A 15,009-nucleotide genomic window follows, 5' to 3' on the forward strand; every position below is an offset into this window, starting at 1 on the left:
AATAATCTTTATCATTTCCCTAAACCCTGGAGAATCCCTCTATTTTGGCATCTTCTAATTGGATATGCGTCAGCGCTGAATTGATGGTATTAATGTAGATTTGACAGTCACTATCTCGATCTTTAAAAAATGCACACAGTTATCACTCACCGTCGGGCTTATAAGGAAGGCAGGGAGACATTATCAATGCTAAATGTCAGCTCTTACTTGAGGTATCTGTCATTGTAGTGGAAAGATTTGGTGGAGCAAAAAGCATTGTCACTGGAAGCAATGCTACTGTCCAACTCTCTGTCTCTCCATCTGTGTGTCTCTCTGTCTGTCTGTGTGTCTGTCTGTCTGTCTGTCTATCTATCTGTCTATTTATTTGGTATGTCTTTCAGTCACTGGAGCAAGAATATTGTCAGTCAAGCATCTCTCTCTCTCTCTCTCTCTAACACACTCACATACACACACGCACGCACGCACGCACACACACGCACGGCCAAGCTTGGCTGCGTCAAAGAGTGGTGGTACTTCTGTGACTGGGCTCCTGGCTGGCACATTGACGTGCTGCTCCTAGCGTCGGCACCTTGTAAGCACAGCAGTCACCTTCCAACCTCTGCGACTCTCCTCCGCTCTTTCTCGCTCAGTCGCAGTTGTTTCGCAGGACGGAGCGGACTGTCCGCTTTGCCCGATTACAGCATCTAAGGGAGTTTTTTTCCACGCTGGGGAGGAATTGGGAGCTTTTGCTTTTTTACCCTACCCGCAAAAAAAGAGTCTATGCTCCACGCAAGACACGCGGCTGGTCGCTTTATACCGAGCCAGAGAGGGCTGCCGTGCGTGCGTCCTGGTGATGAGGTTGGTGGCGCACAGCCGACACAGCATTAAAGGAATCCCTCTGTGTCTGAAGAAACCGCCCCAGTAAAAGGGACAAGAACGGGGGGAGAGCTGCGGGAACTGGTGTCGGCTGGGACGCTATCATTTCGACTAGGATGCATCTCTTCAGTGCCATGTTCCTGCTTGTGATGTTAGCTGTCATGCCCGTTGAGGTAAGGACTCCGGCACGAACGCTCGCACGCTATGAATAAGCATTGTTTAAAAGTTCGCAAAGCAGTGCTGACCGCCTGTATATGAATTTACAAATATGAATAATTTTAAGTAAGAACCAGCGGCTTAGCAAGAGCTGGATTGCAGTTTAAAATGACGGGAAATATGATGTGCAAAGACTATGCATGTTGCAGTGTTAACTAGGAAATTGCTACAGGCTAGTTCTCATTTCAGTATATGCAATAGCGTGCAGATGAGGAGCCAAGAAACTTCAGGGAAGACGTGAAAATAATAAAATAAGAGTTGCAGTTAATGACGAATCCTCCTGAAGTTGAATCATCGAACTCACACGTTTTCAGCCTGAAATCAGTCTTGTCGGATTTGTAGTATAAATTACAATAAGTGGAATAAATTATGCTGATGACAATGTTCTAAAGAGAAAAGTATGAATATAAAGTAAGGTTTTCCCTTGATATTATAACTAATTTCCGGGGGCTGCGATACCTTTGATGCCCTGGAGGTCGTTGTTTGCAGACCTTCCTATCTACCTCCACATCACTGACAGACAGCGAGGTCCAGGGGCTCCCCAGATAACTTGATTAACTTGAAGGAACCGATGCCACGAACAACACTGACAGTTTGTCTACAGGATCTCGATGTGATTTGTAGCTGTGATTGCGAGCCCATGTGTAATTACAACAAATGGTTGTAGATCGTGGAGATGTGTGACGTGTGTCTGAGTGCGTGGTGTGCATGGCACTCGGGGGAAAAAAAAGCTTCGGTAAAAAATGACGTGCTTTGATGTGATACTTGTAAATTGAAGTGAAGGACGGTAAATTATTTGACCCAGAAAAGCTTTAAGTCGAGGCAGGAGCATTTGAACTCGCAGTGGGCTCAGCTGGTCAGCAGGCACGCAGCGTCGAGCCACGACAGCTTACAAAGTATAAGATCTGCTGATAAAGTAGATACAATCTGGCTGATATTTATGAGTGCGTAAAATAGAGGATGATCTGTATGTTGGACGGCGCCGGTTCGCACCTTAAGCTCCATGCAGCATTATTTTCAGGACCACGGACAGCACCGTGTCGCGCCTTCGGTTAAAAACAGCAGTCTGAGTCAATCTAGCACCACAGACAGCGCCTCCTCGCACGTTGGCGGTGAGTGTCACCATTTGGCAAAGGCCACCAGACAGATCGTGGGGCCTTACAAGAAAACGACACTGAAAATTAAATCTTTAAGGATGCTAAATAAATGAGAAGTATTTATGAACAAAATATTGTATATTAAAAATATATTTGAGATGAAAAATAACAGTGAATGAGAACTGTGTGGTCACTCACCAGTTGTTTCATCTCTGAGGTCCACATGAGAGTAGATTTCAGGGGTCCCCTTCAAAATTAAGAACATATGTATTCTCCAATACAAACACAACAGGCTCAGAGGACTTTATTTCTATGAAATTAAAGACATTTTAGCTACAAATTAGTGCAGAAAAGGCACATATTGGTGCATAAACATTATTAAGAATGCAGGAATTGAAGTGTTTGATGCTTAAAATTTCCTGGGAAAGGACCCCCAAACTCCCATTTCATGTGTCCCCACCTTATGTTGAAACAAAACCTATGCCTTTGTTCATGCAAGTCATTGTAAAGAAGAAATTACACACATTTGACAGCTTCTGTTTCTGAATTATGAGGATTTGCTGCTTGTTTCACACATTTAACCATGGTTACATCTGTCTATTTGATATGGTCAAATAAGATGTGGCCCATTAAATGTAACAGACTGGGGAAAATGCTGTAACACAGACAGAGTAAAGGCCGTATGTTGCAGCATACATTAGTGTTTTATATGTCTACATGTCCACAGGGCAGGTGGAGACTGCAGTTGACCTTTAACAGAAGATACAGTATGCTCTCAGTCTACACTGATGAGAATACTGTACTGTACATCTGTGTGTCAGATTCAAAGTATAACATATACAGCACAGATGGTATCAGAGCGAACCAATTGTGCCTCTTTAACCTCCTTTCCCCTCAGTTAATTATGAACTTTCCTGATGCCTAATAACCAATTAAACCTCAACCGACAACAAGTTTAAAAATCAAACCAAATAACTAATTCTGGCACTTTAAGTAAAAAAAATGGTAAATTACACAACTTGTCAATTGACACAGCACCGTGGATGTTCTTCAATACGTGAAGCGGGATATATGTTGCCATTCACCACTTGCAAATGTGACACTGACAATGTACCTGATGATGTAATATCATATCTCAACCCTTTCTTCACTGACTTCATACTGTAATTGGCCTTGGGGGACAATTTGTTGTAAGTGTTTACATTAAATATTTAGAGGTCTGAAAAGAAAATATGATGCTACCAGCCTCCCTAAGATTGCATGGCAAACATAAAGAATTGATGACTTCTTGCATATCTGCTGCAATGAGGGTAACGCTTCCCACCAGCTGAGTTGAGATATTCACATATTTTCAGTCACAGTCTCAGCACACACCAGTATGAAATATTAACAGGGCTTTAATGAGACAGATGCACTTGTTCGTTCACTGCATGTGTTTGTTAAGTACCCATAAAGCCCAGGGGTCCTTAGTGCTACTGATACAGATGGGCACCTGCTTGACCTTGGCATCCATCTATGGAGTGCCATGCATGACAGGACACCCTGCTGTGTGTGTGTGTGTGTGTGTGTGTGTGTGTGTGTGTGTGTGCATGCGTGCGTGCGTGTGTGTGTGTGTGTGTGTGTGTGTGTGTATGTGTGTTCCTTTAACATACACCCACATACTTTATAGTTTACTCCATCAGACTGAAAAAAAGCCTAAAGGCACTGTAAATTCTTTTAAAGTGACTTTGTCAAATTGTACTCAAGATGTTTCAAAAATAAAGACTTATTCCAAATTAACCCAAAGCAACTCATCTCCTTTAAAAGTACCAGACATTCAGGGACAACTGTGCTATCAATCATTCTGCATGGTGTAAATAATCATTCTGCAAGGTGTAGACCTTATTTAATGTGCATCATTTCGGAAAATGGTTTACAAATACAAAATATTGCATGAAAAAAACTACATGTAATGACTCTCATCAGTCAGGAGTTGGAAATTATAGCATGTTGGCATAATTTTCTGTGAAACTCAGCATCTTTTCATTAGTCTGATTAATATTAATAGCTTTGTATTGATTGCTCATAACGTAAATTTAAAGCAACAGCAGAAATTCTGATGCACAACCTAATTCATCTTAGAAATGGAAGATAATCCATTTAGTGCATTTATACTAGGATTTAAAATGGTGAATTAAAATAATGTGAACAAAGTGCAGGGGTGTCCCGGGGGGCTTTGAAAAGTTTGGACTATAAAGTTTTTTTGGGGGGGGGGCAATTTTTTGTTTGTTAGTGCCATAAATTAATCAAAATTTGTTGAATAATTACTTAAATATTCCCTTAAAGATGTAAAATGGTTTAGTTCACCCCCTGCACAAGGATTTGTGCAGCTAGACCCTGTATCCTGCTGAAGTACTAACAAACACTTTCATGTCCGTCACTAACAAAGAGAAATCAGGTATTCAAAGAAGAAAAGAAGGAAAGAAAAAAAGGAAAAGCCCTTTCTACAGAGATCATGCTACAGGGCTGCTTTGAAGTCCTTTCTTCTTGCCACCTTTGCATTTTTACACAGAACCAAAAGACAGCAGCCTCATTCTGCTCCAATGTGTGATTGTAGACAGCATGCCCGCATTGTGGAATTGAAAGAGGAATGACAGGCATGACATTTAACACAATAGAATTAGCACTTTAGTGTGACATATAACATCTGCATCGGCAGCGCTCTCTAAACAATAACAATAGCATTAACATGGCTATAACAATAATTTACCGTCTTTGTTAAACAGCGGCTGATTTTATTCTCTGCCCGCAGGGTATGGAGCTAATTTTTTCCCAATATGTGGGCACTAATGGCCACTGCTCTTCCTCTTTGAGTTAGCTACTAACTGCTAATTGCTTTTTAAAATTCTTGCTGTGGGTTGCACACATAACATGTCATCAAAACGTCAAACCCATCCTGACGATTTTCCTTTGTATAGAGAGCTGTTCAGTGCTGTCATGTTGGATTAAAGGTAGGACAACTCTGTCTCCCCATTCCGCAATCCTACCAGAACTGCAAGGCTGTGAGGCCGTGAGGTGGTGAGGCAGCATAGCTGGGTGATGGTCCCCCCTTGACCAGGCAGTGTAAAAGGGGCTACAGATAATGCATATGCATGGAGAATTTGGTGATACACAACTGACAATGAGATGTTCAGATATTCTGGAGTTTAATAAACAAACAGGGATCACAAGAAATATCATCTTTAGCACAAAATGAGGTTTGAATTCAGTTGTTGTCAGTTGCCCTGAAACTTCATGAATAATTATAAGTTCTTTGAAACAAAGACTTTGAATAATATCGGTCACGTTCTCAAATGATTTTGTATTCAGAAGAAATTTTACAAATTCCAAAAATGTGTGTCCCACTAATATTCCTGTCCAACCATCAAACTGATTTAAAAAAGCTTGCTGGAGCCCGACTGAGAGGTATGGTGATTTTGTTCAAGGGGACAAAAGATTTCTTTGTCTTGTTTTCTGTAGCTGCGCAAATTCTGCTGAAGTTGTCAGACATAAAGATTTATTAATGTACTTGAAAGATTCAGGTTTAGAGGCAGAAACAAATGCTGTTGTCCCACTGGTGCAAGGGAGCGCCAGAGGAATACAGTTATTGGTTTAAGATGTCTGGCCTTGAAGACTCCCAACACGAGCATGGTTGAGAGTGATGGAAATGAACACTTGCTTTGGTGTTTTTCTGCTCAAACAGCGAGTGCAGTGGGGGAGAAAACCTAATTGCTTGTCATTCTCAGAGAGAGAGTCAGAACCTGTGTAAGCAATTGGCTAGATTTTTCAGTGAATTACTTGATCCTTTGTCTCACCAGGGATCACGATAAACAATCACTTTGAACAGACAACTCTTTATGGCCTTGTTAAGTTCTGTTTCCTCATCCTAGATTGGTGTGATGATTGCACCAGAAACTCACCCAGCCCGGGTCGATTTATAGCTAAAAGGAAAGTACTGTAAAGGAGTGAGCACTTGTAAATCACGCTGCTGTTTAAAACATCATTTGGCAGAAACATTTAGTTTATTTACATTGAGTTAATTATACAGTAGTTTAGTGCTGTAATTTAAGTGTCAATGAATTGAGATGCTTTTATTGATGCAAATAAAAGCATAACTTTGATAAAAAAAAATTTAAAAAAGACTTTTTAAGCTAGATGTCAGTATCTAAGGTGAATTATGAGACACTGCTCCCCTGGGCACAGCCATGCAGAAAGCCCTACCACCTTTCCTATAGGAGCAAGACACAGACTTTGTGGTGGTTATACCTCTTTTTTGTGTTTGTTTTGTATCTCTTTGTAGGTATGGTTGTTTTGTGTCTGTTTTCGACAATTTTTTGTCAATTTGGGGTTGTTTTGTGCGTCTTTGTAGTCATTTTGTGAGGGCATTTTGTGTCTCTGTGGTTGTTTATATCTATTTGTGGTAATTTTGTGTCTTTTTTGGTAGTTTTGTTTCTTTTTTTGGCTATTTATGTGTCTTTGTCTTTTTTTTAGTCATTGTGTGTCCTCTTGTGGCTGTTTTGTGTTATATTATTGTGTTATACTATTGTGTTAGACTATTGTGTTAGACTATAGTCCTTATGTGTCTCTGAGGTAATTTTGTATCTTTGTTGTTGTCTTTTTTGGATGTCTTTTTGTGCCACTTTATAGTCATCTTGTGTCTGTTTATCTTTTTATGTCTGTTGTTTTTCTTTGTGTCTTTTATTTTTTGTTGTTTTGCTTCTCTTTGTAGTCATTTTTGTCTCTTTGTGGTATTTTTGTGTCTTTGTTGTCCTTTGTGTTAGTTTATAGTCATTTTGTGTCTCTTTGTTGTCCTTTTGTGTCTCTTGGTAGTCATTTTTCAGTCTCTGTCTCTTTGTTGTCCTCTTTTTAATTAGGGTCTCTGTGATCTTTTTATGTGTGTTGTTTTTCTGTGTTTCCTTATTGTTATTCTATGCCTCTTTGTGGTCTTTTTTGTCTCTTTGTGGTCCTTTTGTGTCTCTTTATAGTCATGTGTCTCTTGTGGTCTGTTTGTGTCTCATTTTGAGGTTTGGTAATTTGTAATTTGCGGGGGCTCATGACACATCGGATCCCTGGGCTTTTTCCCAGAAGGTCTGTTCAAATTAATTGAATTTGCAAATTAACAAACTTGACATGTAAAAGGGTCTGATTTTCTACACAAACAGGCAGAGATGTAAAGCAGGTAGCTAACCTAATACTAACGCTACCTACAATGTCTCTGCCTGTGAGGACAACAAGGACAGACCACGGTTCAATCAGAGTCAGGCAGCATAGACAGCTGGGTTGGATAATGTCCAACTGAGACAAACTTAAACAGTCCACCGACCTGGCAGTGACCTTTTGGCCAAAAATCTCTTTTCCTGGTGCCAGTCCAATGAGAGCAAAGCAGCATGCTCACAATAACAGCCCTTCCCCAGACATGGCTATAATCGAGCCACTTGTGGTAAATTTCTGTCATTGTCTCCATGCCAAAAGCCTGTTACACAGCAGTCTTACCAAAACACTGAAGCTTGTCAAACCCTGTAGAAAATACTTCTAAAAAAATGTCCCCTCTGCCATCATTATCAGTGAGCCTACCTGTTAAAAGCTTTGATAAATACGGAGGAATGAATGAGACAGTGTAGCTGGATGACAGTCAAAGAGGAACAGAGATGTGAGTCCACGTTTCCCAGGAGGAAGGACACTAGGTGGCTGGCTGGACAGAGTGTGCTCTGCCAAGCAGCAGCCTAACCTCCACCTAGAGAATTAAACAAATGAAAAGCTGCGGGAGCAGGGGTGTAAATCTGCCAGTGAGAGGCAAAGACACACACTCAACTGTTAAAATCACCTTGCTATGCTACGACAGGTCCAGTGCTTGTCTGAATTACTAACATTGTGTGACCACACAAGCCCTTGAAAGGTCAAGCTAAGCGTACAACTTTGAATCTAATACAAGGACATTACTTCATTGCATGTAGTTCACGCAGCATTAACTTTTTCATGTAATGATATTGATGTCTGCCCTCTCTCCTAACACATTATACATGTTAAAAAAATACTTTTTTAAAACATGTGAAAAGACTGAACTATACAGTACTCCCTTGTGGAGTTAAACTGGTATTCACTGTTATTCGTTTTTGTGTCCAGGATTTTTGGACAGGCCTGAAATCTTGGTTTGATGACACACTGGAGCTATTCTCAACATAACCCCTCCCTGACTCTAAAAAAACTAACATTAGGGCGCATAGCATCAGTGTTGTCTTATTATACGGTATGTTACTGTAAAATTTATGAAAAGTCCTCAATCATTTGTATGACTTTGTAACACTAATAACGTGAAAAACTGACAAGGTATCGCATATTTCTAAAAAGCTCTCTTAGCTTTTTCAATCTAACAAATATATGAATGAAAAACTCTGTCAATGCCAAAATCATTTAAATGCAAGCAAAATAACCGTTGGGAATGCACCTTTTAGGTTTTTTTTTTTAAATCAAATCGGCTACCTGGCCCACCAGCAGTTATTGCTCACTGTTGTGCTGTATACCAACGTTAGCTGCTATAAGCTGCTGAACACTGCACAGTAACTTATTTTTTGGGTCAGGATGCATGTGCTTTGTGCTATTGAGCTAGCTGCTAACAACAGTCTGTCGCTTCACACCTGCTCGTTCTTCATTTCTGCTCCTTCAGTGGACATGCCCTCAGTGTCTCAGAGCAGAGAATGCTGCTTATTTTTCACAATTTGGAACTTAATTTCATATACTTGCACATTTTTGAAAGGCAGATGCTATTTGTACCCAGGTGTCAGTCACCAACAATGCTATTTGCAACCTGTTGGAGTGGCTATTTGCACTTGGATGTAAAATCAGCTCCGGCAGTATCAAAATAATATGGTATACCAGAGTATAAGATATTATTTTAAATACAATTAAACATTCAGATGCTTCTTTACTATTAAAATGATATGGGCATGTTGTATTGAAGCTATGTAGTGCAGAACACGCACAAAAAGAGGTCAGTCGCTATTAGTGGAACGGGCTGATAAGTTGAGAAGGATGACGACTGCAAGTGATGGAAATAACATAAAAAAGAAAAATGCCTCTGACCGCTCCTGCTTGTGAGTATTGCTACATATAACATTTTCTACATCCAACTACAAAAGCAGTTTATCAGCCATATGATTTTATTCAGCGCATCATCTCTGTTCAGCCCATTGATGTGTTTTGATATCCATCAAGGCAACAAGTGTCAGTAAGTCCGCCAGCAGAAGGACCTATCTATTGTCTTTTTTCTATGGGACAAAAGTTTTTAAACCCAACGAGACTTGTCTAAGTACACTGATTGTGGGCAAGACAATGGCATGCTACAATGACTTCAGTCACCAGTAGCTCAGCTTTTATGTTCTTTTTTACACAAATACCGTTATATACCGAATGCCTCAATGTAATGCCAGGAAGGTTTGACTGTACGAAACGATACCACCCAAGCTTAGCGTATATGTCTATTCCTGGGCACCCTGGTAACATTAAAACATTCAGAAAAATTATAAAAGTTTATGCACACAATCTGATTCAGCAGCTTCACATATCTTGAAAAATGAAAATAGTGTAGGTCTAAAAATAATAAGCCAACACTGACTCACTATGCTTGACCCACTCACCCACCACATCTTACTCACTCCATGGACTGTGTCGCTCTTTATAACATGTCACCTGACTTTCTAGCTGCACATTTGTGACTTTTTGTCTCGTAAATTTGCCATTTCGATCTCAGAGAATATCTGACATGGGCTAATATTTGCCTCAAACATGACCTCTTTGCCCTACTCCTAAACACTTCCAACCATGACAATGTCCTTCTCCATGTGACAAGTACTAGCCAATCACAGCATGAAGTGGATTCATAGTAATACGTTGAATGAGTGAGAATGAGTGTAAAGCCAAATCGCGGTTTGTGTGTGACTATTCTCACCCCTGTGCAAATAGAAACTTATTTTATCATTCAAATTTGTTTATAGCATGTGAAAAACTCGTCATATATTTTTTTACACTACCTGTATTTTAACTTTTCAAGCATACTTGTAATATGAGCGGCATTTCCATAACACATGCCATTAATAATATGTAAGCTGAGCGTCATTTTCACATGTTTTTTTGCTCTGTTGAATAAGATAACCCACATAACTGAATTTCTGTGTTGCCTGTCAGTCACTAACAATCATCTCGAGCACTATGTGGGTGAGTAAGTGAGCGGGCCGGGTTAGATTAGCCACTCTGCTTGCATCCACCTTCATGCACTTCCCCATTAATATACAAAGGTGCTGCTTCACAATCAGCCACAGATAATGAGGTTGCATTATGTTTGATTCAGTGCTGCTTGAAGAGATTGAATAGTATGTGCTTGTGTCATGACTGATTAGGTTAGAGCTTGAATCAGTGCACGATAATGATACCACATTGTGCGAATCAGAATCATACCACCGTAAAGAGATCTGTTTCATAAAAGAGATGCGGCTTAAGAAAGAGGGGCTGGGGTGCAGAGAGCTGTTGAGCCTTTGTGCTGTGTCCGCTGTTCACTCCCTCATCTTAATGTCTGATGTGCTTTCAAGCTGCCCACTGCTTCATCATCAGAGGTGTGTGTGTGTTTATGGGTACACGTAATGCTTGCACACAGTGACAATGTGTGGACTCATGAGGCATCTGAGTGCAAACACTTGGTTCTCAGAGGGTTAACCATCAATTCTTGAGGTTAGACCTTTTTTTAAGGTTGACTTAGTTAGGATGAGTGTGAAACATGTGGTAAGGAGTTAGAGAAAGTCAAAGCTGTACCTCTTCAGTACAGTATGTGTACGTGTGGTAGGGGCAGTTGGTGTGTGTGTCTTTCAGTGGACGGGGAGGTTTGTGTGCCAGTGTGAGTGGTTTGGTTTGTGATGATGCTGTACCTGTTTCTGGGTCAGTTTTCTAAATGTGGTCTGTTCATGACTCACACAGGGGTGATATTAGCCTGTGATGATGGCAGTGAGCTCTTTTTGTGGTGCGGCCCTCGTGAAATGGGTGACTGATTTTACTACTGCAGTGCCTTGGATGAGGCACGAAGGCAGGCAATTGGCCTGCGTGGTAATTGGTTAACAGATGGAAGGCCGAGTGGAGAAGTGTGTGAGGTCAGCGCCCTGACTCATGGTGTAACACTGAGTCCATGTCATGGTTGAGCCCCTGTGTGGCCATACCTTTCAAACTAGAATGTCCTTCCATATGGGTTTATATTAGGCGTGTAAGATACACTTGAGTATTGCGGTGTTATGTTTTGTGGCACTCTATAGATTTTTAACCATTTATGGTTTTTTGTTATCTTCTTTTTCTTTTTTTATAGTCCCCATTATTTTTTAAATACAGACCTCTTCCAAACTGTTGAGGCCATTTACTGTTACTGTCAGAAGTCATTGTTACCATGAAATTAGTAGTATTGCCAGTGCAAGTATTATTTTTGCATATTTATTTGGGATATTTACCATTGCAGTTATTCAAAAAACACCTCTGAAATGGTGAAAAATCATCATCAGAGAGCTGCATGTCTTCACATTTTTTGTTACTAACTTCCTGAAGGAGGCAAACTGAAAAGGCAAACTATGTAAAGACACAATGAAATCCAGTGGATTTTTTTTTTTTAATAACATACCTGAATTGAATGATATGGCTCAGTAAGGTTGACTTAAGTTCAATACATTTTTCATTAAGATGACTCAAAATTTGCTCTACCATACAGTTGAGCGAAAGTTAAAGAGAAGTATACATGCAAAGATTCGAGGCAGTGGTTCATTTTGCGTTGTTTCTAGATCCTTCAGTGTTGTGATCTATATCCAGCCATTTAACTCTTACACTCCAACATAATAGCATATTACTAGCATAAACACAAAGAACACAAGCTTATGAAACAGGCATAAAAGGCACACTACTTGCAAGTAGTAGTAGTAGTAGTAGTAGTAGTAGTAGTAGTAGTAGTAGTAGTAGTAGTAGGGTTGGGCGTCATATTCAAACACCTGAACCCGAGGTCCATACCACCGGCTTTATGCATGCATTATGGCAACACAAGGACAGAGGACAGAGACACACGGACTGAGCGCCGCAGCTCATGTGTGTACGTTTTGAGAGATATAAGATATATATGAAATATTGATCTGTGATGGTGGCAAATTTTCATGAAGCAGCAACAAACTTGGTCACTAAAAAAGGTATCACTTCGCCCATCTGGCAGCCTATGGTTCCTTGGTTAGATAAATCAGAGTTGTTACTATTTAAGCATGTAATTAATGCTATTAGCAACCTGCAAACACACGCCCGAGTGCTGGTGTGAATCATAGACTTTATTTAAAGATGGCCAATGCCTCTTCAGTTACTCTCACTGTACAAAAATGAAGCTACAATATCCCAAACACAGGCGCTACCATCTTGTGCTACTGATATCATTTGGTGCCAGAGTCCGAGCAGGAGAAATCTCTGCAGTTGCTGATACACCCATCCAACCAATCACAAGCAGTGCCATTGATCACAATCACACTGATTGTCATATATAGCTGTCAATCATGGCATCAAACCCCCTTTATATAGCATCAAATAATGAATTAAAGCCAAACCTAACACAAAAATGAACACTTGAACAAACATCAGGGTGGAAAAAACAACTTTAAATGACAGAAACCATCTTGGGAAAAAAATATTTGACATGCACTTCGATTTTTTTAAATTAAAGGAGCCTTTCAAGGCATTTAAAGACACCTAACCAGACAGTTAAATTCAAGCAGCAATGCATCCATAGATCATTAAGTTAAACAGTTATCAATAAAAAGTTAATATAATAACTCAACAAAATCATTGTCATAAAAACGAGGTATTAAATCATTATAAGGAATTCATCATCAATGCAACCTAGATGCGTGTGTCACCATAAAATCAGACCGAATATGCCAGCTTGAAAAGGGGCGTTTTCATACGGGATTTAAAGGTGGAGAGGGTGTCAACATTCCAAATGTCATTATGTTGAATTATTGGTATTCTATGCAACATGCAGATTTCACAGCAGCCATTTTTAGCATTTTTGAATAAATGTCACAGTGGCTCTCATTCCTTCTGAACTGACACTCCTACAGATGAAACCATATTCCTTGCATTATAACATTTAAAATCATACAGTTAGTATGTTCAGTAGGCTTACTTAAACTTACTTGTCATCTGCGTGTTACATTTGTTGTTGAAACTCTGAAAACGCTGCAGATATTTCAGCAGACAGGGGACATTTTTGCTTTAAACTGAGGTTGTCAAAGTCAGACAGTAAAATCTGGTAACCTTGGTATTTAGTCCATGTTGTAAATGACCACTTACTCATTCAGAGCCACAGACGGGCCACTACTTTTGCTGCAGGGTTGTGTGGGCTCTAAATGACCTCTGTTGCTGTTTTCTGTCTTGTTGAAAACCCAGCGGCCTGCTGTACTAAAATGACCATTAGCGATCCCATGGACTGAGCTGGCTGACTCTAGGGCAGCTCATAATCGTCATTAGAAAGGTCTTTAAGGTCTTTCGGGACTCAGTGCTGAATACAGTTGTTAGAGCTTTGTCATTTATACAGACATGGTTAACCTGGCAGCTACCCAGCAGCCAGCTGTACACTGAGGGACTGATTATTTTTTTATACACGCAGGAGAAAAGAAAAGAAGATTTACATGTGTCCCCTGCGCCGGTAGCGTCCCCTTCAACCCTAATTCTCTCTTCCAGACAATTTCACCATGACTGACTGATGCACAAATAATTTCTTCAAAAAGATTTGGTGTGCTCGTATAAAGTATAGGATATTATTTGTATGCTTGCTGTCAACGGTGTATGGAGGGATCAGCTTGACTGGTGGGATGAATATCATCCCTATATATTGCATTCTTTCCCCCACTTTCTCTCTTTCCTTCTGCGTGAGTGTGCTGGAGGGTGCAGGACTCCCAGAGGTTTATGTCTGTGACTCTAAGCAAGAGTGACATTTCTCTGACAACACCCCGAACAGGCACACACATGCACGCGCAGTCGCTCACACACACAAACATTGTCTCCCCCTCTCTCTGTCTCCCCTTTGCTCTCTAGTTCACAAACATGTCAGCAACAGGATCCACAGCAGACAAAGAACCAAATAACGCACTGAGTCAATCCCACCAAACATGGCTGAGGCTGTTAAGCCTGTCGTAGATTATAGTATGAGTGACAGATGCCAATTAGAGCACAGACACGCTTGATCATCTGGTCAATGCTCTACACACTGCCACCAGTAATAAGGGCAACAACACACGTTACCCTAGTAACTGCCACCGTGGGACTTACCCACAGATTTTTTTTTTTTTGCGTCCATCTGCTCTTTTTTTGCATTGCAGCAGGCACCTCCTGACCAGTTTTCTGTACGACCTTGCTTTTCCCTGCTCGATGAATCTTTTATGAGCCTGGCAATGTGGGTTTCTGTGTAGAAGATTGGAATATAAATATGGCTGTTGCGCCTAGAGCTCCTCTTCCCGCTCTGATACAAAAGCTTTCATAAGACTGAGCAGATTGGGCAAGCTGCTACTTGAACGGTGCTCTTCACATCTCCCCGCTTTTTATCGAAAGACACACATCCTATATCAGAGAGCGTTATGCATTCTCAAACACCACACATAAGATTCTGCCTCTACCTGCTCCATCACATGGCTGGACAGCATTGGCACAATCCCGAGAAAGGTTCGGTTTTTGTGTGAAATTCTTTTAGTAAGCTTCTCTTTGAAAGCCCTAGTTAATTACAGATTACTCACATTCATGTTACGGAGAGCTGTAGCAGCAATTGACA

General features: G+C 40.5%; 1 protein-coding gene across 1 annotated transcript in view; it reads left to right on the forward strand.

The window, feature by feature from the left end:
• The first annotated feature begins 532 nt into the window (after positions 1–532).
• Positions 533–15,009, forward strand: part of olfm2a (olfactomedin 2a) — a 57,837-nt gene continuing 43,360 nt past the window's right edge. Inside the window, exon 1 of the mRNA XM_042505254.2 lies at positions 533–1,028. Coding sequence (XP_042361188.1) covers positions 972–1,028 — 57 coding nt within the window. The 5' untranslated portion in view covers positions 533–971. The remainder of the gene's footprint in view (positions 1,029–15,009) is intronic.

The sequence above is a fragment of the Plectropomus leopardus genome, chromosome 18, assembly GCF_026936395.1.
Source record: "Plectropomus leopardus strain MGB_pleo_1.0 chromosome 18, ASM2693639v1, whole genome shotgun sequence".
NCBI classification, from domain to species: Eukaryota; Metazoa; Chordata; class Actinopteri; order Perciformes; family Serranidae; genus Plectropomus; species Plectropomus leopardus.